Raw genomic sequence first — 26,280 nt, forward strand, 5'->3', positions numbered from 1 at the left:
TGGTTTCTGCACTGGTGAAAGATAGATACCCATGTTGCCCTCTCCCTTGTGCATTCATCCTGTCAGGTGAAACACATGTGAACATCTCTGGGGAAAATAGCAGCTGTGTACAACACTGATAAAGTAATGCAAAAAGTATGTATACAATAGGCACCAAGGAAAGGCTGAAAAGCAAGGCTTTAGTTTTTAACTACATGCATAGTTACACTTCTAACACAATACCTGTTCTCCTCTCATCCAGTCAAACCTCAATGGAATACAGCAGTGATACGTTTCCAGACTTGTGTGGTTAATATCATGAGGGATCTTACCTGTGAACTGCATTCTGTGATGCTCCTAGTGCCTCTACCATAATCCTGCCAGCATGACAGCCAGAAAGCCAGAATGCTCTGTGCATACTCCTCACTCACTCTCTATTTTCTCTGCCTCAGACAGTTTGGAATGCAGAAAAGCTAGAGCCAAAGCCAGTCAAACCCAAGCCTGTCTACCAGCTCCTTGGCTTCAGTTAAACAATAGCTGCCCCTCACTTGCTTTCCTTCTCTTGCAGCATTCGGGCACGTGCAGTCTCCCATATTAACAGCTAACAATCTACCAGGGACGGGTAGACACTTCATTTTCCTGTCCCATGGGGGATGGAGGGAGGGTGGGTGGAGTGAGAGTGACAATGAGCACACAGGGCTGGGGGGCGGGGGGAAGAGAGAGAGAGAGAGAGAGAGAGAGAGAGAGAGAGAGAGAGAGAGAGAGAGAGAGAGAATCTGCTGTTAAATAACAGATGTATTAAACTAATGAAAGCCACTGGATCCAAGCAGATGTCTCAAAAATCTATACATCTAAAATCAATTATATAAAAACTAACTAAGAAGTGCTGACTTCAGAGGCTGCTATCACAAACTGTCCAAAGTATTACAAACTAGGTCGACACCAAGAAAGTACAATCCCAAATCAAACAGGGGAGCAAAGAGCTCACCCGCTGCCACTTTATGTGCCAGTGTCATAAAATTGTGTTTTATATTTAAAGATACTACTACCTCCAGCTACCTCTACATCTCAGGAAAATATACAACTCTCAACAAACCCTGACGATTTTCTCAAACAAACAATGCACATTTTATCTCCTTGGATACTGAACTGGGATTGCTTTTTATTCAGGGTGTGATTTCTGGCTTTTGAAAGAGAAATAGTGAAGTCCGAAATAAAAGATCTTTCCTTGCTATCTTTTTTGTTTATTTTAAAATTGCAGAGAGTTTGATTTCAAGGTACAGCAGCATTACCCTAGAACAGAGAATGAAAGCTGCTCTTTAACATGCAGAGAAAGAAAGGGGAAAACACACATTCCAGTCCCTGCTACTGGCATGATGCCTTTAACACATTATAATGCCACTGCTGAGGATAGCACGTCAAGTTTGATCAATTAAAAAATCCACAGTTTGATTCCCAGCAGATCCCACCTGCCAGTCTGGGCACCAGAGCAGAAGAGAATAGACATGAGAGAAACACAAAATCACTTAGCCTCTTGCTACAGTTTAATGAACAGCTGATAGTAAACAGACCACAAGCTCTTTCCCACCTTCTGTAGTTTGTTCAAAGTTTTTCCTGTTTTGTTCATTTGTTTGTAACATGATCTCGTCTTCCTTTTTAATTCCTCTCTCCTTAGTGACATGTCTCTTCCTTTTCTCTGTGTTACTTCTGTTTCAGATAAGCTTCTGTTCTTTCTCCTCTTATGCAACAACCCCCACGCCCTGGCAATTTTTTCCCAGTAGGAATAGAAGCTTTGATGACCCCACCCCCTGCTAAGGCTCACATGAGAAATATGTATGAAAGCCACAGGATAGGTCTTGGGAGAGAAACGTGCTGACAGTGTGCTCAGACAAAATTGAATGTGGAATGAAAAATAATATCGTCCCCACCTGATGTTCTAAAATTAAGTAAAAAATTAAAGCCAACTACCACACACAGAAACCAAGAACTAGGTACATGGTTCATGCTAGTACAGGCCTTTAGGTTAAAAAACGCACCGACACTAACAATGGTATAAAAAAGTAAACAAGCCCATCTATACAGAGATTAATTTGACCTGGTTCTAGAAATACTTAACTATTGGGGAAGTGGAAGGACAGGACAATCTCAGTTTAATAGGATTCCTTAGAAAAGCAATTTGTGAACTAACAGTAATCTCTCTCCCTCCCCTCCCTCCCTCTTTCTCCACACGTGTCCCCACTAAAATGAACAGTTTGATAATGACATAGCACGTTTTATCCTGAAGGATCCCAAAACAATTTACAAACTGTATCTTCAGCATGACAGAAATGAAGCTATGTCTGGGGTGGAGAGCAACAGACAACAACTGGTGCATACAACATTGTACAACAGCAAGAAGGGAACAATAAAGCCTAGAGCACTGGGATAAATCCATGTTCTTCTTTAAAGAGCCATCAGAATTTTAGTATTTATGTAGACAGGCCATGGGCTTTTAAGGTCTCATCCAGTTACATTTCCAGTTCTTGCTTTACATCATTCAGGAATTCTCCATTTCAGCCTGGTTAGAAACAGAGGGCTTACACTCCAGTTCCAGTTGTGAAAATGGGTTAATATCCCCGAGACCATGGGTTGGCTGTTCTGTAAATGGAAGTGTTGTCTAGGGACCTGATGAGTTGTCAGATCTGGCTTTGTCAGCCACGATCCTGCTATACCTGCCATGAAGAAATTTAGATTCTTGAAATGCCAAAGGAACGGTCTGATTCTACTTAAAGGAAATAGACCCCCAAGTATGTAGTGAGGATTGCTGTATTGGAGGAAGGATTAACTATACACAGCTACTTGGAGTGTTTTAAAACTCTACCCAATTCCAGTGAGAGAAAATGGCAAGAATAAAGTATACTAAGATTGAATTTAAGCTAAATATAAAAAAGAAGAGTAAACCTTGTTTCAAAGACTGAAGAAGCACAGTATATTAAGTTCCCTATACACGTTAAAATATTTCTTTAAACATCCACAGTGAAATTGCTAAGCTCTGTCTCAAACAGATTTCTTTTCTATTTAACTTTAAGATACTTAATAGACTGACAGCCCTCTCCCATTGTGCCATTATCTAAAAGCCTTCTCAAGGCTGATATCAGGCAGAGCAGGAAAGGAACCATAAGTGGTGGTTGATGTATAAGCAGGGAGAGTGCTTAGGGGAAGAGGGAGCAAATGGGGTATCCAAGCAGTCTGTTGCAGGAACTTGAAATGCAATCTGCAAAGTCCTTGTAACAAGCTCTCTCTCATCCAAGGATCATGAAGGTATCTGACATTTACACAAACAACCCAGTGATTGATGGTGTGACCTATGTGAATTTGGACTATGGCATTGGGTTTTGCCTTTTTGTTGAAATTCCCATTTTGCCAATCTCCTAAAGAATGCTGGGAACTCCAAAATGTGGAGGAAAAAAATTGACATCATTATGCACCAAACTAGCTTTCTGCAGGACAGTGCCTTGAATTGCCCCCAAACTTCCCTTAAAGATGCACTTTATTTAACGCTGTTTTTGCATGCAGGCATACTCAGGAAAAAGAGGCATCCAAAAATAGGCATTTAAGTGCTACCAGCCCATCTGCTATCTCTTTAGTGCTTTCACTCATTTTTCTATCACAGCCATTGCTATAGCCAGTCATTGCAAGTGACCCCTTCGGTTTCAAAGAATTCTGATTTCTCTTTCTATGACAGGGCTTGAGAAATCCACTTTTCCACTCACCGGCAGCCAGCGTTCCTTAGCAACTTCGGGGGCACTAACAATTTCTGGAGAATATACGCTTTCAATGGATTCAGTTAAGGTTGTACTGTTTATGATTGTGAAAATAACATTCCAAATTTGAACAGAGGGTTGTCTGCCTAGGTTCGCACACTAACAGCTTCAGTGCCTCTGCTGCTGCTCACAGCTTTTCCAAATCAGTGGCAGTGACCTCACTAACACTGTGGACAGTTTCACAGCTTCTATTCAGAACCCTAAAGGCAGCAAATGAAATTTTCAAGAATTGTGTCAATTTTGTGTTGCTTGAGAGAGCCATGAGCAGCAGCAGAGAAAAGGCACTGGAGCTATTCACAGGGCAACAAAAGCAGGGAGAGTGCAGGAGAGACCGCCTCCCAACACAGCATTCAGAAGCCACAGGGAGAAGGGTAGAGAAGTAGCAGAAACCCTCCTCATACGCAGCCTTCAGAAGACTCCACATAGGGAAGAAGAGATTAAAAGAGATCCTCCTCCTCTCCAACAGCTAGAGGGCTTGGAGCTTCAAATTTCACACACACCTACTAGCCACAGTGATATGAAAAATGAAGTCTCAAATATGATCGTAGGTCCTGGCAGTAAGTCCAGCTCTCTCCCCCTTCCCGGGAGCCTATGGCAGCAGGAAGGCTAGGTTTAACATCAGGATGTTGCCTATCAGTTTTTCTAGTGGAACACACTAACTCATCTTTCATATATATCTCTGACTAGCAGTGTCTGGTATATTTTTAATGGATCAAGCTGTCTTCTACTTTTAAAATATACTGTGAAAAACATGTCATGTCAGGAGGTGCAGCATTTGCTTACTGGTGCATTTCCTTGGGCAGCTGTCATACCACCAATACACACTCTAATCTGGCTTTGTTGCTTATATCTAATCTATAACCCCCATGCATGTACTGGTCAGGATGCCTTCCAACCCATGATTCTCAGTTATCATGACACAATGTGGAGCCTCTTCTTCCCACAACATTCCTGACAGTCCATAGCCTGGGAAATAACAGCATTTTCTCTGTCTGGAATTATTCAAATTTAGCATTCACCCACTTGCTCAGAAATGTCGTGCAAAGCTGCGGCTCGTTCTTAGAGCCTTTTTGGTATGTTTCACGAACAACAGGAACAGAGATATCTTCCGATATTTTGAGACTCCCTAAAGCCAGCCAAAGATGCCCATTAATACTGTCCTTTAGCTCATGGTCACAAAAGTGGGTCTCCTACCCAACTGGCACAGTGAGACCCAGAGCACTAGTTAAAAGGTGACCCTCACATCAGATTTCAAAAAAATCAAAACTTCCTCTAGACCTTTCCAAATGGAAGAGAATTAGCTGCAATGTGCCACCCTTGCAAGTGATACAAAGAGAGTGGCAGGGAGGAAAAGAAAGTTACAAAGCAGAAATTTTCAGTGGCCCGTCTGGTCTTGACTTCATCAGTACCACCGGCAGATACCTCTGTCAAAAATGTGAATGTTCTTCAAATGTAAATATTTGCAGTGACCTCTAAGACCAAAACGAATAAATGCTTCCATCTTTCACTGGGTAATACACAGATGAAGAAGTCTCAAATATGCATCAATAATTATCAGCCTGCAGCCTGAAGCACTTTATTGGACATTGAGTTGGATCTTAATGGATACTAATCACCACTAGAACATACAGACCTGCCCATCTCCAAGGCTTCTTTTGGGAGTCAGGGATTTGCATGCGACATAAAGGTGCCTGTTAGGAAAGAGATGAACTCCAATGGAGCTCAATAACCCACTTTCCCTCAGTGGCTTTATTATTTTTCTTTTAAACAAATTATCTCTCTGCTGTGCTGTTGAAACACATTTTTGTCTACTTTGCTGATATAATCAGAGCAAGTATAATTCCTTCCTCTTCCCCCGCAGTATAAAAGAGTCATCAGTTAGAGTAAAGGTAACAAGTTATCAAAATAGCCTATATTCTTGCTGGAATAAGTCCAGTTCAGTATCTGAGGCTAGGTCTACACTATACACTTACATCAGCATAACTACGTCACCCAACCCAAGCCCACACATCTACACTTTTTTTTTTTTAGCCCCGTAGCATGACCCTGAATCAGCTGACCCAGGCTCTGAGACTTGCTATTGCGGGTCTTTTTTACTATGTAGATATATCCTTAGTCTCCAGAATAGTTAGTATTAGGCAAATTTTTCAAGCTCTATTTATAAAAAGATCACAAAGGCATCCTAACTGAATGTAGTGGAAATGGATGGGCTACTAATCCATGGCATCTAGCACAGGATAGGGAACTTAAGGCTTTGTCTATAATAGATAAGTGCACCAATGTAATAAAATCAATTTTAAAATCAGTTTAGTTAAATTGGTGCAATAGCTATAATTAATGCACTTAAACCAATTAAAACCATACTTGCATTGGTAAGTTATCAATTTAGCTAAATTGATATCAGCAATGGTTAAAAAGGTGTAAGTACAGTAGAAGTACTGTAGAACCCTGTTTAGCTGACCCTCCATTATCCGGCTCTCAGCGCACACAGGTCCAGAATGACAGGTTTCAGAGTGGTGCCACAAGTACTCCTGTTATTTTTACAGGTCCAGAAGTGGGTGAACACTCCTGTGGCCACTAGATGGCGCTGAAGCCTCGCACTTTCCCATTCTCCTGATTATCTGAATTTTTGATTAATCGATCTGCCCCCGGTCAGACTCCCATTTAGATTGGATAAATGGGGTTCTGTAGTAGGTCTACATTAGGGGTTTGAACTAGTTCAATTACACTGATTTTTAAATCAATTTAGTTAACAAGTTAAGCCTGGTCTATACTGGAAAAGTTAAGACAAGGGTAGGTGTCATCCTTGGGACAGGAGGTCTGCATAAAAGGTGACATTTACAGTTAGTTTTCCATCAGGTGTCATGCTATTCATTGTCAAAAAACTCCATAAGTGTGCACAAACTAGGTAAATATAAGCAGGCTTCTGAAGCAAGAGCAAGCAATATAAATACAGAAAAGTATGCACAAAATTGAACAAGTCACAGCAAATTTATGCCTGATGCAGAGGGTTGTATATAGCAGAGGAACCCTGAACAGTAAAAATATGGCTCAGCAAGGTAAGAGCTTTCTTCAGATTTAAACAGTAGCTTGTTTACAGAACAGGCCAAAAACCTGCCCATCCCAAGGAGACATGCAGCTTCCCTCTCTTGGAACTAACATCTCTGTTTCTCACTGTAGATGCAAGACAAACACTGGCCACTCTTATAAACTTTACAATCTTTTACAGGGGTTTCTTTCAGAAAGGTGTAGTAACACATTTCCAAGACCCCCCCCCTCACCCCACAGATTATGTGCACAGCATATCAAAGTGTTAAGATTATGTATTCATATTACCATTAATTCCTGTTCTACTGAGGTTTAAGATTTAACCAAATAAATTTGCTCCCTGCTATAATCTGGCATTTGGTGTATAAGGATTGTGGCCGCAGCATTTAAAAACAAACAAACAAACAAAGTCATCTGCCTTTACTTAAGTTATATTGGAGGAAAAAAACAGAAGTTTAGCAATTTTCTATATATGAATAGCTCCAAATGCCAGAGGGGATGTCTGAGAGGTCTAAGTATCATGTTTAAAATATAGAGCCTCCTTGAAGGCACAGTTCTAACCCTTGCATGGTTGCCTCAGTTCTTCATCATTCTGAGGCAGGCAAACTGCATTCTGTACAGTTTAGGTTTCAAATGAGACTTGAGGGAAAAAACCCAAAGTCTGGTCTCTTCCTGCAGACCCCAACAATATCAGGACACATTTTGCATCAGACAAGAGCTGGCCTTGTGCTGCACAGCAATTTCATACTGCCATCTATACCAAGAGTTACTGCGTTTCAATGGAATATAATTTGTAAAGATTTTGGGACTAAAAGGTGCTATACAAATTTAATATTTTCTAAAAGCAATAAGAAATTATAAATAAAAAGTCAACAAGGTTTAATTAACTTCCCTGTAAATAACTGCAGTTCAACTACTTGCAGCTAATAATCACAGCAATAGATGACAGTGAATCAGTGCACCTGACTTTCACACTTGGATTCAAATATGCGCTACATCAAAAGTTGGGTGCTCTGTCTAGGCTTCAGCAGACCCTTGTTCGTGTCATTAAACTAATCTCGGAGTTTTGCAGTCTCAGCTCCTGAAAGGTTTATGCATTGTGGAGTGTTACTAACATTGTTGCAGGTCAGAACTGAAGTGCAATAGGAAAGCCTTGTGGCTATATTTGCACAATACCCTTCTGCCGTATATGTGGTTCTAGTCAATTCTCTCAGTTCAGTATTGTTAAAATTCACACACAGAAATGTAGTATTGTGCATTGATTTCATTAGAACTTATATTGCATCTATTGGAGATCTCTCAATCCAGGCTTACTACATTTTTGGCATATAAGGTTTGTTTTACATACACACTTACAAGATGCTAATTAAAAAAAAGAAATACCAAAAAGTCCATGCTCTCTCGCGCTCTCTCTCTCTCACATGCACACACGCACACGCCAATTTGACAGAACCAAAGCTGAAGCTCCCATTTTTTACTGCCCCAACCAGACACTTTGTTAGCTGACAGGAGATGGACATTTTGCACATGCCAACAAGGCACAGAAGGACAATTCTGTTAGGAAAAGTCTTTCACCAAGACAGAATATTCGTGGAATATAGACATGGGGAGCTGTATGCTGCAACTCCCCACCTTCACTTTCAAACGGATATTCCTCACAGGCAAAGTCCGCTTCAGCATATTGTCCAGTTAGAAGGCATGGTAAGCCTATTTCTTCAAAACATCTGCCCCTTTCTTAAGTATGCCATTAGCTCAATGCACAGATTTAACCCAAACTGGTGCACTGCAGATTCCTTCACTGACCAGGTCACAAACAGCACTTCTTTTAAACCTGAGGGTTTTTTCCAGTCATGAAAGAAGTTGTATTCCTTTATCATGTAATCATTCAAGACACTTTATTGCACAGAAAGGACTGCAACAGACTGGTTCACACAGTAAATCTATTGTCTAAACAGGTTTATTTCTCCATCACAGAAAGTATTCATCTCATCTGGAAAATGCAAACAGCAAGGCTCGGTTCTGATCATTACAGGTACAGAGAATATTATGGATGGAGAACAGCAGTTACAGAATTAATCCTAATCATCATTCTTTAGTTACTGTTCTCTCCCGCCAAGTTTTTTACCTGAAGGAAGAGCATGGACTGTGTGTTTCCTTGGTGCAATCATCCTCCAGCTAGAAGTGCTGAGCAGCAGCTTGCAGAAACTGATGGTGGAGGCACATTCCAAGGAGCAATCAAATGAAGTATATTACTTAACTAATGTTCTGTTGCTCACACCATTTCCAAGCCCCTGGACACATTCTTTCAAATAGTATTGAGACAGGATTTCTGGATTGCTGACTAGTCACCTGATAGTATTTTCACCTGATTCAGTACCGGATCTGGCACCAAAACAGACTGGTGCCTCATTTTTACCACTTCTCCCCTTGCACGGTGGATCAGGTGAAAGTAGAATTTTCACTGTTAAAACAAGTTCCACTCTGAGTAATTCACGTATGAAAACATCACTAGCTCAGAAAGGATGAATTTAAAAAATCCATCAACTGTGTGTGCTCTTGGGTGCTTGAGCTGGGGGACAAGGAGTTAAATATAAAGTCTGAATGAAAAAATATTAGCTTTAGTAGATTTCACACTTTTGGTTTTTCTGGGTCCTCTGTTTGGGGGCTAAGACCAAAAATTTTAGCTCTAGTATGATGAGGCAGATACCTTGATTAAGGACCTCAAATTAGCTTAGTTTTCATAAATGTCAAACATCCATTCCTTCTGGTTGCATCAATGGTAACTGCAGGTGTTTGGTCTAACTTTAAGCAATCAAGTTTGAAAATTCTGGCTAGGGGATCTGCCTGGGACCCTGGAGTCTAGCGGGTCAGGTGACCTGGGCTCTAATCCTGGTTCTGACATTAACATTGCTTGATTAGGTCACATCAGATAGTTCAGTCTCAGTTTCCCCATCTATAGTACAGGGGCAATGATATTTAATAACTTAATAGGAACACTGTGAGGGGTATTTAGAACCCCATGTCTACTGCAATGGGACAACGCATTGGCGCAAATGACGACATGACATCTTTTTGATACACTGTGATGCAAGGCTCTTTGCACTAAATAAATCCACAGAAATTGCCATTTTTCCATCCTCTTCACACTGCTTAGCTTGTCCACCTGCCAATTTTGCCTTCCTTATCCATATCAGTTTTCCTGTTTTCTCCCCACAGGAGTTCAGTAGGTCTCCTGCACCTGCTCTCACCCTACTGCTTATAAGAGAGGGCGCAAGGGGCAGGGAGAGGGAGATCCTTCACAACCAAGGATCTTCCCACAGACAGGGCAGCAGAAAGGGCTGAAGCACTGTCTAAGGAACTGTGTAAAGGGATGGGGGGACCCATTATGCAGAACGCCTCCCTTCTATAGGAATGTAACCCTGCTCCTGGGTAGCTTAGCTGCAAAACAGGGGAAGATAATTATTCCGATTGTTTATATTATGGTAATCCAGATAAGCCTTTATTAAGGCTCCACTGTGCTAGGCACTGTACACATAAACAAGACAGCTCCTGCCCCACAACACACACACACACACACACACTCTCTCTCTCTCTCTCTCACAATAGGTGGGCAAATGTCACATATAAGACAACAATGGTGGGGTTCGGGAGAGAGACAGGGTAAAAGGTGAAGCCACCACAACAGGCACCAGTATCAACGCCAAATGCCTAACCATTGTAGAGATATTTGTAGGCATCACAACACAGGTGAGATTTATGGAGGGATCTGGAGGACAGCAATGCTCATTTTTGGGAGGATCTCCTCCAAAAGGGATAGAATGGGTGAAAGCACAAAGGTGCTTGAATGGGTGGGAAAGGCTAACAGAGGTGGGCAGGGAGGAGATGGGAATTAACAGCTCAGTAATGTGCAAGAGTTGACAGGTCTGGCAGGGCTGCATCACAGAGCGACTTAAAGTTAAAGATCAATAGTCTAATTGACAAGGCGGTGAAAGGAAATCCAATGCAGGAACTCAGAGTGAGGAAGCTAGCTGCTATGTGGAGCTCCTAAGCCTTCCAGCAGTGGCAGTCTCAGTCTGCCAGACTTAGTCTGTCCCTGCAAGCCTCTGATTGCTTCCCCCAGCACAGTGTTTCAGCCCTCCACACATGGGCATAGCCATTGCTCACCCAGCCAGCCACACAGAACAATAAGCTCCCCTCCTGCAGAAATGGACTGTCATTTCTTTGACTTCAGACCTATGAGGGAGGGGTAGGCACTTGCTATGCAGAACTGCTAGTGCAGGATCTCCTGATGAGCATTTAGCTTACTTGCCCCAGGACCCCTTATGATTTGTGGCCATTCTGTCCCCCCACCCCCTCCCTTCAACAAATTTAATATTTTAATTGTGTGGTGAACTGTTTGAATTTTATTGCCAAGGATGGGGAGGTGCAGCACACAGCTCCCCATTAACCTTATGTATACTTAACGATTTCACAACTAGCTAACGTTGCTGCATAATTCTCATTGACTGCAACAGAATGTAAGCATGTGCTTAAAGTTAATCACATGCTTAACTGCCTTACGGAATAGCGATGATTTAAGCACATGCTTAACTATTATCAATTCTATGCATTACAGTAGTACCTAGAGACCCCAATTGAGAGAGATCACATTGTAGTTGGCACTGAACAAACCAAACACTTAGTGAAGGGCAGCCCCTGCTCCAAAGAGCTTACAGTCTAAGTAGATAAAGGGTAGGAGAAGAAACTGTGGCACAGAGCAGTGAAGTGACTTGCCCAAGGTCACACAGCAGGTCAGTGTCACAGCTGGGAAAAGAACCCAAGACCCCCAAGTCCCAGTCCAGTGCCCTATCCACTGGGCCACCCTGCCTCTCACATGCTTCAGGTGCTTTTGCTGAATCAGGGCCATAATTCAGAGTAGTTCCACTGCGTAAATCAGAAGGCCTTGTTATATAAGGTAGGTCTGATGCAGCATATAGTATTCGGGGCCCTAAGCATAGCTAAATTCCATTAGCATATAGAAGTATTAAAGCTAGTGACAATGACAGAAGTGGGAAAGCCACTTCTAGCATCATTCCCATCGTCTCTTTCCTCTCCTGCAACATTTTGGAATGCAGGAGTGTGAATTTGTGGAGCAGAAGTGGCTTTGCAAACATCCAGACAACTGACTGAAGCATCATTTTGCCCCAAAAATGCAAAATTTCCTAAGCGTGCTTTGGCTTTGAAGAAGTTCCATGAACCAAAAAACAGACAAATGTTATGAAAAAGAGTTTAAACACATATACAGAGGAAACATCAGTGTCAGCACCCAGCAACAACAGGCACACTAACATCAATTGTAGGGATTCCACTATATAAGGCAACAATGAAAACTAAGCAGGAAATACCGTTACTTGGACCTAAAGAAAGTACCCTGTAGATGAACCTGCTTCCTGCTTGTAGAGCCAGGAATCTGAGATAGACCCAAACCAAAACCGCAGGTTTGGACACTTCTAAATATGAGTGGGTTAAAATATCTATCAGTATTTGACTCTTACCAAATATGAGGGTCTTTGGCCTGCAAACTTGGATCTGATATTTTGATTTGGACTCATCTCTATTAGCAATATTGATCCTACACAATTGAAACGGCAAACTTATGCCAGCATTCCATGGGTGTTTTACTGAGGAAAAAATCCTGTACAAATGCCCAGATGACTAATCAAACTGCAGTTTCTACCACTACAAATTTTTCTAATTCCACAGACTCTTGTGTTCTCTCATTCTTGTTCCTCTAAATTCAGTTTATAGATTTGTATATGAAGCATCCTAGTTCAGTAGCTATTGGGGCAAGTGGAGAATTAAAGTCACATCAAGTCAGGCATGTTTTAGTTATCAGCCAGAATCTTTTCTATTTCTTAGATTCCCCCCCCCCCCCCCCCCCGTTCAGAGCATTGAAGCACCAGACTCATTTACAACAGCTAGAAAGCAAGAGGTTAGACTGTTCCTGCCCTTTTGAAAAATGTAAAACAGAAATTTGGTGGTGGTGAGTTGGGATGCTGCAATCTCACATTCAGAAACCCATTTAAATCACAAATGACATGAACGTAGGGAATTAAGGGTAAATTTTCAAATGCACCTAAGTTATTTAGGAGTTTAAATCCCATTTGAAAATGTGACATAGGTACTTAACTGTCTATGTCACTTCTGAAAAGGCTATTTGGATACTTTTGAAAATATTATCCTTAATCTCTAGTCATAAAACTCCAGAGTTTGGCACAATGAGGCAGCTTCTCCCATCTGGGAAAGGGTGAGATAGCAAAGGCTGAGATGTATGTTTAAAAAGGTGTTGAAATCTACACAGCCTATTCATGCTTGACCTGCCTCTCTAGCCAGTGCTATTAATCCCTCTTTTAAAGAGCACCAAAATTCAGCGAATTCATAGATAAAGATAAGGTACTTTGCTTCAATAGGTCCAAATCCAATAGTCTTTAGTTTCTATCTTCCAAAGGACTTCATCTCTCAATGGATTTTCCTCATTTGCATCAATTACAGCTTTTCTAAACACCAAGGAATCTTGAGAATCAACTTTGTTTTGTCTTGCTTCCAATTAGATTTTACAGACAGACTGTGTTGTTACTAATTACAGGTTCTCCCTGGTATGGTAATTCTTTCCAGATAACTGAAGCACTAATTAAAAGAGATTTTTGCCTTTTCATTTCCCACCCCTTGGAATACATTTGACAGATGTTGTCAAAACAAGGTTTTTCTTCAAAATACCACAAAAACTACCCCCCAAATTATATCTAAACTTTGTAGATTTTATTTTGTGCAGTGGTTTGTTTTGCATTTGATTGTGTGTATGTTTGGGGGACAGGAGAAACATAGGACCCCTACTAGAAACAGATCAGTGATTCTGTGCTAATGATCTGGCACGTGTTATGAATCAATTAAATTAATTTGGGCTCTTTCTGTATGGTTAATTTATAAATACCAATATGTAATTATAAACCATGAGAAATTACTAAGAACATAACCTTTCTAAAGAAGAGTTATAAGCTACCGAATGGCAGGACCTAAAGTAATTATAAGGAAGGTAACAGTAAAAGAAGAAATTAAGAAGATACACTAATTCAGCCTTCTTCATGAAACTCATCCTTAAACTTCCTGTGTGGGTGCCAGCACTGGAGGCTCATATTGCTCACCATATGAAGATTAGCACGTCAGAGACTTATGTTTTAGTGGACTGGTGTTAAACAAAATAATGGTTCATTTTTAGCAGATGAAACAGTATGATATTTAAAATGGAACTACCTCTGAAGCTATGTGCTCCCATGGGTGAGATCCTAGTGCGTAAGGGAGATATTGAGGGTCTGCCCATCCCCTCCATAAACAGTTTTTAATACCACACACAGTGTTATTCATTAGCTATTTTCACAGTGGATTTTAACTGGTTTTAACCTAGCGCAGGAAAGCCTTAGTTACACACAACCTATGTAAAACAAGTACATAGAATAACCATGTGCAGTCTCTTCATAAATTGGGTAGCTTTCCTTTCAATAAACATTCCTTTAATGTTTAGGATGAGCCAGAGGGTGAAGCTTTTTACACGCAACATACTTCTATGCATTATGACTAAGGCTGTGAGTTGGTCACGGAGGTCACGGATTCCATGACTTTCCGAGACCTCCGTGACTTCTGCAGAGGCTGGCCTGGGGGCCGCCCGAGCAACTCAGGCAGCCCCTGGGCTAGCCGCATCAGCTGCTGCTTGGGCAGTCTCTGGCCACCACGCCCCCCTCCCCAGCAGCAGCAGGAGTTTGGGTGTGGGAGGGGGCTCAAGGCTGGGGGTTGGGGTGCAGGAGGGGGTGAGGGCTCTGGGCGGCGCTTACCTTGGGGGGCTCCCCGGAAGTGGAAATATGTCCCTCCCTCCCTCAGGCCAGGAACCGCAGCCAATGGGAGCTGCGGAGCCAGCACTCGGGGCAGAGGCAGCACGTGGACCGCCTGGGAGCTGAGCGAGGGACACATATCGCCACTTCCAGGGAGACACGCGGAGCCGGTTAGGGTAGGGAGCCTGCCAGCCCCACCAACCCCTCCCCCCAGCACCAGCGGGGGTCCCAGGCCGCCCCCCGCACTCTAGTACCCACGGGCCGCCTCCTCTCCCCTCCCCCCCCCCCAAGATTTAGGAGGGTATACAGTACAAGTGATGGAAAGGTCACAGGCCGTGAAATTTTGTTTACTACCTGTGACCTGTCCATGACATTTACTAAAAATACCTGTGACTAAAACATAGCCTTAATTATGACCAATCCATTGATTATTGTTTTTGTTCTTTTCAAAATAAACAAGATGCCCACCTTCATGTGTGTTATCTTTGTGCCTGCAACAGATCTGCCCTGGGCTTCAGTTTCTTATCTATAACATGGACAATATATAGTTACATACTTTATAGGATTGATGTTAGGATGTTTCCACAGTGTTCTGATCACAGACAGCGGTATGAATCCTAAGAATCAGTATTATTACTAGTCATGAACTGAGCCCAAAGCATATGCATGGTCTCATCATATAGTAATATAACAATGTTTTGTCAATTGCTAAAGTCAATGAAAGGTTGGTTCAGTACAGTATCTGAATGTGTTCTATAAAGGCATAACTGTAGCACTGCAGTTAACTGATTACATAATGATTCTCTCATTTCTTATAGTCAAGCATGTACAGTAGCCTTACTTATAGGAAAAAAGCAAATACCATTGCCATCCATTAACCTTCATAATAGATCCAGCTGTAAAATAGATATAAATAATAAATAAAATAAATAAATTAATGGAGATATCCCATCTCCTAGAACTGGAAGGGACCTTGAAAGGTCATCGAGTCCAGCCCCCTGCCTTCACTAGCAGGACCAAGTACTGATTTTTGCCCCAGATCCCTAAGTGGCCCCCTCAAGGATTGAACTCACAACCCTGGGTTTAGCAGGCCAATGCTCAAACCACTGAGCTATCCCTCCCCCCTCCAGATCCAGCACATCTCTGGATAGTAACTTCAGACACTCTCATAAGCTATAACGTCTGCTGTTCCCATGTCAAACACATACTTCCTTAGGACAAGCTAGATACTCTTATCTGCTCCGCACAGCAATTTCATTGCTGGATAGTTTATCTGCCCCATTGTGCTTTACAGCTTTTCGTGTCCATTCAAAGACTATTTCAGTCCAGCTGTTATCTGTATTGCTGGTGATACACTCTGCCCACTGCCATCTGTTTCCTTTTCTTTACAATCATTCCCAGTGCTTTACTTCATTGGTTTGCCCTCTAGCTCACTGTCTTGTTCATAAAAATATACTTCTCACCATTCTCTCTACACCACCCCAGCTTCTTCAGTCAGCAGGTATTTTGTGATGACTGATAAACCATGTCTCTAGTCAGCGTGTGAAAAGTAAACAAAAGGAACCTGATCTACTGCAGAGTGATCAGACATTAAAACCTTCCTACTCATCCATCACCTCTCCCCTTCATTCATGATCTTGTTCTCCGTGTCTTTCCTCCTCCCCTCCCGCTCTGTGTGCCCACACCTCTTTAGCTACTAAATTAGGTGACCTATATGGTCCAGCAAAATTTTCATGATAGTTGTATACAAAATATGTAAAAAAATTGTTTGACTATGGGTTATTGTGTACTTTTCCTATGTACTTTTAATGGATTCTTATCTGGCATAAGATGCTACATGTGCATCTAAGGGTGTAGGGAAAAATATATTATATTATTTGAGTATGTGATCATAGAATTACAATCTGTATTATAAACACATGCACACAAAGAAGCAGAGTTAAATTTGCATTAGCAATCTTAACTTTGGCATTCCCAGACTTTCAGGTGCTTAATGGTCAGGTATAACTTTCTTTAAACTTTTATTATTATTATTATTATTATTAAAAGAAATAATAGGGGCCACAGGGGGGGCCTGTGCGCTCCGGCGGATCAAAGCAAGTTCGATATAACGCAGTTTCACCCATAACGCAGTAAGATTTTTTGGCTCCCGAGGACAGCGTTATATCGGGGTAGAGGTGTAATTTCCATTATCTGGAAATAAGTGTCTAGAAACCACATTTATATTATTCCTATTCCTACACATTGGCATCTTCCCTTTTAAGTTTCTAAATTGCATTTCTCTTTCCAAACCCCTAATGCAAGACCGAGAAAAAGCTCAAACTCCCTCCCACCAGGAAATTTGTGTTCAGGAAGAAAATGTGAGGTAGAGTGCTTCACAAATACAGCCTTAACAGCTACTGAAACTGCTATACTGCATCTATACCCAGGAAAAAATATCTATTTTAGAGCATTTTATTATCCATGTAATTATAGACTAAATTTTTTTTTAAAAAAGCAGACACCTGTGAGATTAAAACCCCTCTTATGTATGCTTCATATTTACATGAAGTCACTATCCTACTTAGTTTGCTGCTTAGAGATGTACCTGCAGCCTCTTCTTGCAGCTCAGTCTCTTCTAGGATTGCAACTTTACAGCTGGGCAAAAGCAGAATTGTTCCTAGCCCCAGCAGCAAGTGACAGCCTATTGCCGAGCCATGCTCTTTCACTAGTTGCAGATGGAAACAAGAATTCACTTTGTACTATTGCTGCTTCCTTCCACTATCCCTCACTGCTCCTGGCTGACTGAAGAGGAGAGAGAGAACATGGGGAACTGGGCCAAAATGTGGCCTTGTGGAAACCCTATTATCACAACTGCTCTTCTATTTTTCAGTTTTCCTTAGTGCCCTCCAGTTCTGTCTCCTTTGATTCATTTTTCAAAAAGTATGATTATAACCAACACTGGCACAGCCCCTTGCTCACAACTTGTTGTTTATTTGGGAAGCCACACCTTCAAATGGACAGTATTTCTGATAGTGTGTAATCAGGTGTGGAGATTAGGTGTAGCCCAGTAGTCACTAAAATACAAAGCCAAGGAACTTCTAAAATGCTTAAATAAAGTAAATCATAACCAAGTAACAGCTCAAACAAACAGCCAGGAGGAGCCACTTAAAACGGTCTGTAAAGCATGCAGCACTATTGACCTGGGCTCACAGATTCACAGTTATAAATCCAAGAGCTCCTTAGTATCCTCACAAATGCAGTTATAAGCCTCCGTGCCATGCAGTATTCCCTACCAGGACTCAACAGTAACCTCACTATTGTTCAGATAAATCCTAACACACTGAAGTCACTTTGTTGTCAGGCAATTATACACAATGGTCACTCTCCTGTGACCTCTGCTAACATTTAGCTGAAATGCTATTGATTTGGGCAAACTGACGACAGCAATGCTGGATAAGAAACAATTTCTTTAACACAGAGAAATAATACATCTATAAATTAAAATTAGTACATTGCTTTTCTAATTTTGTAACTTACCAAGCTTAGTGGCTCCCTCTGGTGGATATTCAGGAAACTGACCCTCAGATGGGACGCTTACTGTACGTCGCAGGCACCGCCCTTTGGTAGATTCTGCCTGCTGCTCCTGTACCCCCTCCACAGGCATCTACAGAAAAAGATACCAACATCTTTAATTTGTCATTATATATTTATTCTAATACTCAGTCTCAATGAGATTTGTTTAATTTTTCACTGATCTGGCAATAATATTCAGACAGGATGCAGCAGATCCAACCTTACCACAAAATTCTGGAGAGGTTACAATCCAGAAAAGGGGAAGTAAGTTTATTATAAAAGAAGTGAGCTACCAGGAAATGCAACTATGCAGAGAGACTTGTGCATAGCACACAGAGGTACACGTGTCTGTGCCAAAAAGACACCAAGCAACAAAAACAAACAACATATACAATTACAAGGTAAATCTTGTACCTGGAAACTGGTTTCCCCATTACTGAGGACCAAGAGCCATTGGTCTGAAGTGCTACTCATTTCCATACTGTTAAAATCAGGCAGAATTTACTAATCAGATTACAAGGCTTCTTAAACCCAAGGCCTCGAGACTCTACAAAAGCATGAAGTAACTACTGCCAACAAAGAGAGACAGTCACAGAGGACTGGAATCAAGATACTGTACTTGGATAGATGGACCACTGTTCTGATCAGTATGGCATACAAAAAGGACAGAGGAACTTTTGAATGAAGGTTGTTACTGATGAGAAGGAGATGGAAGATGCCTGAAATATTTTATGAATATTATATATACATCTCTGTGTTTGATTGTTATAGCATTTGCTATATGATTACTAAGGGTTAATGCAGGCTTATTCAGATTTATTAATTGCTAAAGGTTATACATGGGTTAGCATGCACACAGATAAGAGTGTGGAGAAACTTCTGATAGCCACCCATTTACCAATTAATGGACAACACAGAATCAACTGCTTGGAACTCTCTCCCCCCCCCAACCGCGTAAATTGGTTTGGCCAAGTTCAATAGAGGCAGGGAGACAAAGAGATTTGGGACTGATGAAAGGTCTGCCCCTGAAGACAGGGAGAGAGACTCAGGGACAGTGGGGAAGCAGACTGAACCTCAGTTCCCAGACGTGGAGGTGTCTGAATAAGCCAGATCTACCTAAGCTTTAGGTCAAGCCAATACGAGATGTGTGTGCAGAGTGTTGCATTACTAACCCTTTGCTTTTGCTGTGCTCTGTTCTGGCTATTGAGACTGAATACTTTGTTTTGAAAAAGGTCACAGCTCCTGAAGAGAAAACTGGCAGGGCTCTAACCCAGTCAGGTCTGCTGAGGAAGTCAGTCAGTTCACAGGGTGCTATATCCCACGACCCAGTCTGAGAGTCAGGGAGGAATCCCACAATTTTCCCAGCGAGATGAAGGCAAGAGGTCTATCACCTGCAGGGTTGCACTCAGAGTTACTGAGAGGCTGAAAACGCAGCTATCCCTGAACCAAGACAATTGGTTCCCCTTGTTGGACTACCCCCCTACAATAGGTAGACTGCTACCAATGTCTGTATTTTCAGTTGCTTATATATTTCCATTATAGCCCACTATTTTCAGTTATTTAGATATTTCCTTAAGTTTCACTGACTGGGCTGAAATTTTCTGTATCTAGTTTCTCCATAAGTTTGAGAAAACTTTTGAGCTGTAATAGACTATAAGGAGAGTGAACAAAATTGTTCCTCAACAAACAAATTCTTGCCACCGTTTTTGAATAGCTCTGCATATGAAATGACTGTAGGTAGAAAACTGATGTTTTAGCAGGGCAATAGTCCTTTGTCAGTGGTTACTAAGTGCTCTAGTGAAAACTGGCTGAGATTTGACAGAATTAGAAAACACTGAAAAAAATGCCAACTTCAGACATGCACAGCAATTATTTTATACAATATTTTTTAAACAATGACTCTAAAGGAGACCTGGCCTCACGGGAAACTGCACTAGCAGCGTACCACCAATCTGGAACTATGCAGTTTTTCCCCCCTTTCCAAATTACTTATTCTATAAATTTTCAATTAAAAATTAACTATGAGACATTAATTCTGCACAGATAAGCACTCAAAAGTCAAGAAATGTAACTTATTCTACCTTCTTGTGCATATGACACTGAGGTACAGTCTTTAATTGCATGGTCCCATAATATTTCACATTACACACAGGATCATGTTCTTTATATGGTTGTAGGAAAAAATTGCATCTTATAATTTGTGGAGTGAAAAACTCAGCCTCGCTGTGCACCTTATACATAAATGTCTTTTATTGTTCCTGTCTGGCATAACACAAAGTAACAGTAATAGCAAAAGATACTGGTAATTTGTATCAAAGGCATATAAAATATGAATAATATGTTGTATTATTTGAGAAATGTATGTGATCATCTAGTTATAGATTGTTCCTTAAGGGCTCATGCAATCTTAGCTCCGGCATTTCCTGACTTTTGAGTACTTAATCGTGCAATATTAACATTTCTCTTAAGGTCTTCTTTTTAAATGTAATTTGATACTATGCTTGTCTGTTGCCTCCTTCAAGCATTGCTCATTTTTTCAAAATAAATTTCTCAATTCCCTCATGGATATTCTATTTGAAACTTTATAGTTTGATGGTGGATTTTTACTCAGACGATTTGATGAATGAGGTCTATCTGAGAGAGTATTAGTAAACTAAGTGGACACTAATATTTTTGGTTTGTGTTACACTCATTCAAACAAGATCAAATATTAGATTTGCAGTTTTCATTTGCAGACACCATTTAGGCATCTTTCCTACTGAATGCTTTTTCATTTCTTTTATCAATCTTTATCTCTGCATTTTCTTTTAGATTGCTCTTGTTGAATGCTGCATGTAATATCTTCATAGTATCCTGTGCCCTACTCCACTTAACCTCACCCACAAAGCCTCAAGGTGCTGATTTGTGACAACTACCCTTTAAGCAGACATGCACCACCACTCTAGTTCTAATTCTGTAGTCAATACAGGGAAGCTCACAAGCAAAGGAACTAAGACTAGATTGCTAATTAGCCCACAAAGTGGATATAGTCCCTTCTCTCTAAATACAGCTTCTCTACACCTTTGTCTATCTTCTTGCATCAGACTCTGCCACCCGGTAACTATTTTTACTTTTACATGACTAACCCTACTAGACCTCAGATCCATCAGTTGAGACTGGTATCCCTGCATCCATTCTGCTAGCCATGCAAAGGCAGACAATGGGATAATAAGTTTCCCGCTTCTCAGAGGCCGACCTTCCAACAAGGTTTCTAATCTATATTCTTTGTTAGTAGGAGGTCCAAGTTTCTGCAGCTATGCCTAAGCTTAGTTTTCAGCTGTATCATCAATTCACTGTGTCCTAGAGGGGATTATGGCCAGTGGAAGGAGCTATTACTGAGAAAAACAAAAAGGGTAGAAAAGTATCTGTGCAGAAATGCATGAGCGAAATTTACCTGACTCATTGGTCCATGTTTGGTGCTGATACCAGACAGGTATAATAATATTTAATGAGTGTCTTATCCAGTGGATCTTTGTGATTTTTCATAGAGTTTATTCAATATTTATTCAATAGTTTCTTACAGCATTTTACCAGCTCTGCATCACGTTGAATATACTATTCAACAAGTACCAGTGAAATCCATTAAATAGGACCATTTTTCCCCAGATATTTGAGACCCAACAGTTGCCTAAAACTTGATTAGGGCTCTTTAACTAGTGGCAAGGTTCACAACTCTGATTGTCTTCCACACACATGAAATCCTAACTTGGGTACTGTAATTAATACAGGTATCAAATATGCCTTGAAGATCTATGAACAGCTACAATCCTCTCTCTGCCCTTTAAACTCTCTGCAGCAAGTAAGATTGACATTGATCACACCATGTATATTCAAAATCTTTAGCTTCCTCTCGGGCAGGATGAGAATCAACATGCCCATCTCAACATGTGAGAAATCTTGTCTGGAAGCATCAATTAAACTGAAGTTGAAGTACACTATTTCCAGGAAAGGCAAGCTCAGATGCTTGAGAAGAGTCTTATCACTATTGTTAGTCCCTCTAACCAGAGACTCCCATAATTTACATGTGGATGAAACTTCCATCTTTCTTGGTCTAGTTACAGAGAATCCCTAGCCAGGACACAGACAATAATAACTGCCCATTTTTTCCCCTGTGCCAAGTGCTCTACTGTCTCCTATATGTTAACCAAGGGCCAGAGAGGAGTAGAAAATGTAAGTTTAGACTAGTTAAAAATAGCTTGCTGGATGACTCAAAAAGCTGAATGTTCCAGAGGTCCAACTACCTGATACCCCAAGCAGCCAAATATATCTTTCACCTGAAATTAGAAACTGTACATTTGTCTGCCTAATGAATCAGATCTGTGTCTCTAAGTGAGCAATCTGTCTTATTCCTCCAATGTAACGTCTCAGCCTATGATATGCCCTAAAAGATGTGAAATGAGATATAGTAGATATAATCAGAGAATGTACAATCTAGGAACTATAGGGGATGTTTGCTTGTTCTCTCTAAATTACTGTTGCACTATAGAAGCGATAAGAATTTTAACACACCAGAAGATAAAAGAATACTGAAAGATATAAGCACCTAACCTGGATATGTTTCAGAGTAGCAGCCGTGTTAGTCTGTATCCGCAAAAAGAACAGGAGTACTTGTGGCACCTTAGAGACTAACAAATTTATTAGAGCATAAGCTTTCGTGGGCTACAGCGATGCATATGCATCCGAAGAAGAGGGCTGTAGCCCACGAAAGCTTATGCTCTAATAAATTTGTTAGTCTCTAAGGTGCCACAAGTACTCCTGTTCTTTTAACCTGGATATAAAACTTTAGAAAAATAGAAGAATTTACTTAAAAATTGGGCTATTTGAATTAATAGTCTATGCTAAATTCTGAAATACAATTTTGGAAGTCAATCAGATATAAAAAGCCTCCGAAAAGTAAAGGATTGAAAACATTTCTTGTAGACTGATGCCATCTACTGGATATGAATGGAAGAAGCAGAGAAACTTAGGCCTGGTCTACACTAGGAGTTTATGTCGAATTTAGCGCCGTTACATCGAATTAACCCTGCACCCGTCCACACCACGAAGCTATTTAGTTCGACATAGAGCTCTCTTAAATTCGACTTCTGTACTCCTCGAAAACGAGAGGAGTAGCGCTAAATTCGAAATGGCAATATCGAATTAGGCTAGGTGTGGATGGAAATCGACGGTAATAGCTCCGGGAGCTATCCCACAGTGCACCACTCTGTTGACGCTCTGGACAGCAGTTTGAGCTCGGATGCTCTGACCAGCCACACAGGAAAAGCCCCAGGAAAATTTGAATTCCTTTTCCTGTCTGGGCAGTTTGAATCTCATTTTCTGTTTGGACAGCGTGGAGAGCTCAGCAGCACTGGCAACGATGCAGAGCTCTCCAGCAGAGATGGCCGTGCAATCTACTAGAAAGAGGGCCCCAGCATGGACTGATCGGGAAGTCTTGGATCTCATCGCTGTGTGGGGCGATGAGTCCGTGCTTTCAGAGCTGCGCTCCAAAAGAAGGAATGCAAAGATCTACGAGAAGATCTCTAAAGCCATGGCAGAGAGAGGATACAGCCGGGATGCAACGCAGTGCCGCGTGAAAATCAAGGAGCTGAGACAAGGCTACCAAAAAACCAAAGAGGCAAACGGACGCTCGGATCCCAGCCCCACACATCCCGTTTCTACGAGGCACTGCATTCCATCCTAGGTGCGGCCGCCACCACTACCCCACCACTGACCGTGGACTCCGAGGATGGGATATTGTCCACGGCCGGTTCCTCGTCGGAAATGTTAGCGGACGGGGAAGATGAGGAAGGAGATGAGGAGGACGAGGCAGTCGACAGCGCTTGCACCGCTGATTTCAACGACAGCCAGGAGCTCTTCATCACCCTTCCCGAGATCCCCTACCAACCGTCCCCAGCCGTTACCCCGGACACCGAATCAGGGGAAGGATCAAGCAGTGAGTGCTTTAAACATCTAAACATTTAATTTTAACATAACTGGAATATCTATATTGTTAAGAATGGGCTTTTCATTCACTCATTTAAACATATAAACTTTTATTTATAACAAAACAGGAATATTAACTATATCAGCAATTGGGTGTTCATGATTTCTTTGCCTTAGGCAACTATTTAGTCCAAACTATGTATAAAAAATCAAATAATGTCCGGATTTTCATGATTAGGCAACCACAGGACGCTCCACTCTGTAGTCCCTTCCAGTACAGTTACACGAAAAGACGGTCAATATGTCCGGGAATTGACAGAGAGTCCTCCTGGGAGAGCTCAGCATAGCTCTCCTGGAGGTACCGCTCAAGCATGCGCATCAGGTTCCGTGGCAGGGCGATCTTGTTCGGTCCACCGTGGTAAGACACGTTCCCACGCCATGACTCTATTAAGTAGTCCGGGATCATCGCACGGCAGAGCATGGCGGCATACGGCCCTGGCTTCTGCATGCTCTCCCGAAGCATCCGTCCCCTCTCGCTCTCCGAGATCCTCATCAGCGTTATGTCGCACATGACGCCCTGCTTTAAATTAGGGAGGGGAATGTTAGTATTGGGACTGCTTTACAGCCACGCGGTGGAGGTGGCAGAGGGGTAGCATACAGGGATCTTTCCCTGGGACAGCCGCGAGGTGGTGGGACAGGGGCAGAGCTCATGCTTCCCTGATTGCTGCCAGCAGAGAGTGGCCTTGCTTTCAGTGCGAAAGGAGCCCAGTGCTACTATTAAATTTTTAAGCTGCCACAAGTCTACGGCTTACCATGTTTTCCTGCAACAAAAGTAGAGGTGTCCTGCCACGCTTCTCTGATCGCAACTGCAAGACCCCAGGCACTGAAGGCGAGGGCCGAAAATTCGACCTTGTCCTGAGTGCGCATGTGAAAGGTGTAGTGCATGGTGTTGTTCACAGAGAAAGACTATGTTCTTTGTTAGCAACTTCATTTATCTGTCTCAGGAATTCACTCCCTTTTTCCCATTCCCACAGACACATCTGCGACTGTCTCCCAACCCAGCCTGGCATCACACTCCCAGAGGCTAGCGCAGATTAGGAGGAGGAAGAAGAAGACGCGTGAGGACATGTTCTATGAACTTATGGACTGCTCACGAGAGCAGGCAGCCCAGACGACACAGTGGAGGGAGAACTTGTCACAAATGCACCGAGCAGTCATGGAACGGGAGGAGAGGTGGCGCCAGGAAGACCAGCAGGCTACTCAAACCCTGCTTGGACTAATGAGGGAGCAAACGGAGACGCTCCGGCGCCTAGTGGATGTTCTGCAAGACCGGAGGCAGGAGGACAGAGCCCTGCTGCTGTCTATCTCTAACCGCCCTCCCCCGCCACCAAGTCCCACACCCCCCTCACCAAAAGTCCAAAGAAGGAGGGGCGGCAAGGGCCGTTAAAACTTTCAGTCAGCCCCTGCAGACTGCTGCAGCAATAGAAGGCTCTCGTTCCACAAAGTTTGAAAAGTCCTTTCCTACCCATCTCACACAAGCCACCGTCCAAGTTTCCTCCCCCCCCTTTTCATGTGCGGTTCATAATAAAACATCTGTTTCTGTTAAGTACTGTTTCCGAGACTGTCTTTTAGAGGGGATTCTGTCTGAAGGGGGGGAAGGGGTTTGTTACTTGGACAGGACAGTCACCTTTAGCAGGCTACAGAGGCGGGGGCAGGTCCAGCATCAGGACACATACACAGTGCAGTCACCAGTTACCCTGGTCAGTCTGGGAGGTGGTTTTCATGTTCTGGGGGGCGGGGGGGTTGATCTGTGACTTTGTGGCGGGGGAGGGCAGTTAGAGATCTTATGACGCGGCCCTTATCCTGGATCACAGAGCCACGCAGCACGGGGGTCTGTAACCCTCCGCCCGCTGCCAGAAAGTCACTTGGCCGACACATACACGCAGTCCCGCCCAGGACTGCTGGCAGGCTCCGTTGAAACAACCAATCCAGCACTGCGGAGCCTGTCATTCCCGGAGTTTAGAAGCATCATTTGCATCAGAACACTAACCCCGCCCCCCGCCACAGTCTGC

General features: G+C 42.3%; 1 protein-coding gene across 1 annotated transcript in view; it reads right to left on the reverse strand.

Moving 5' to 3' along the window:
- Positions 1-26,280, reverse strand: part of RASAL2 (RAS protein activator like 2) — a 170,208-nt gene that overhangs the window by 97,051 nt on the left and 46,877 nt on the right. Inside the window, exon 3 of the mRNA XM_065409333.1 lies at positions 18,212-18,338. Within this exon, the coding sequence (XP_065265405.1) occupies positions 18,212-18,338 (127 nt within the window). The remainder of the gene's footprint in view (positions 1-18,211; positions 18,339-26,280) is intronic.

This window comes from Emys orbicularis, chromosome 8 (genome assembly GCF_028017835.1).
Source record: "Emys orbicularis isolate rEmyOrb1 chromosome 8, rEmyOrb1.hap1, whole genome shotgun sequence".
NCBI classification, from domain to species: domain Eukaryota; kingdom Metazoa; phylum Chordata; order Testudines; family Emydidae; genus Emys; species Emys orbicularis.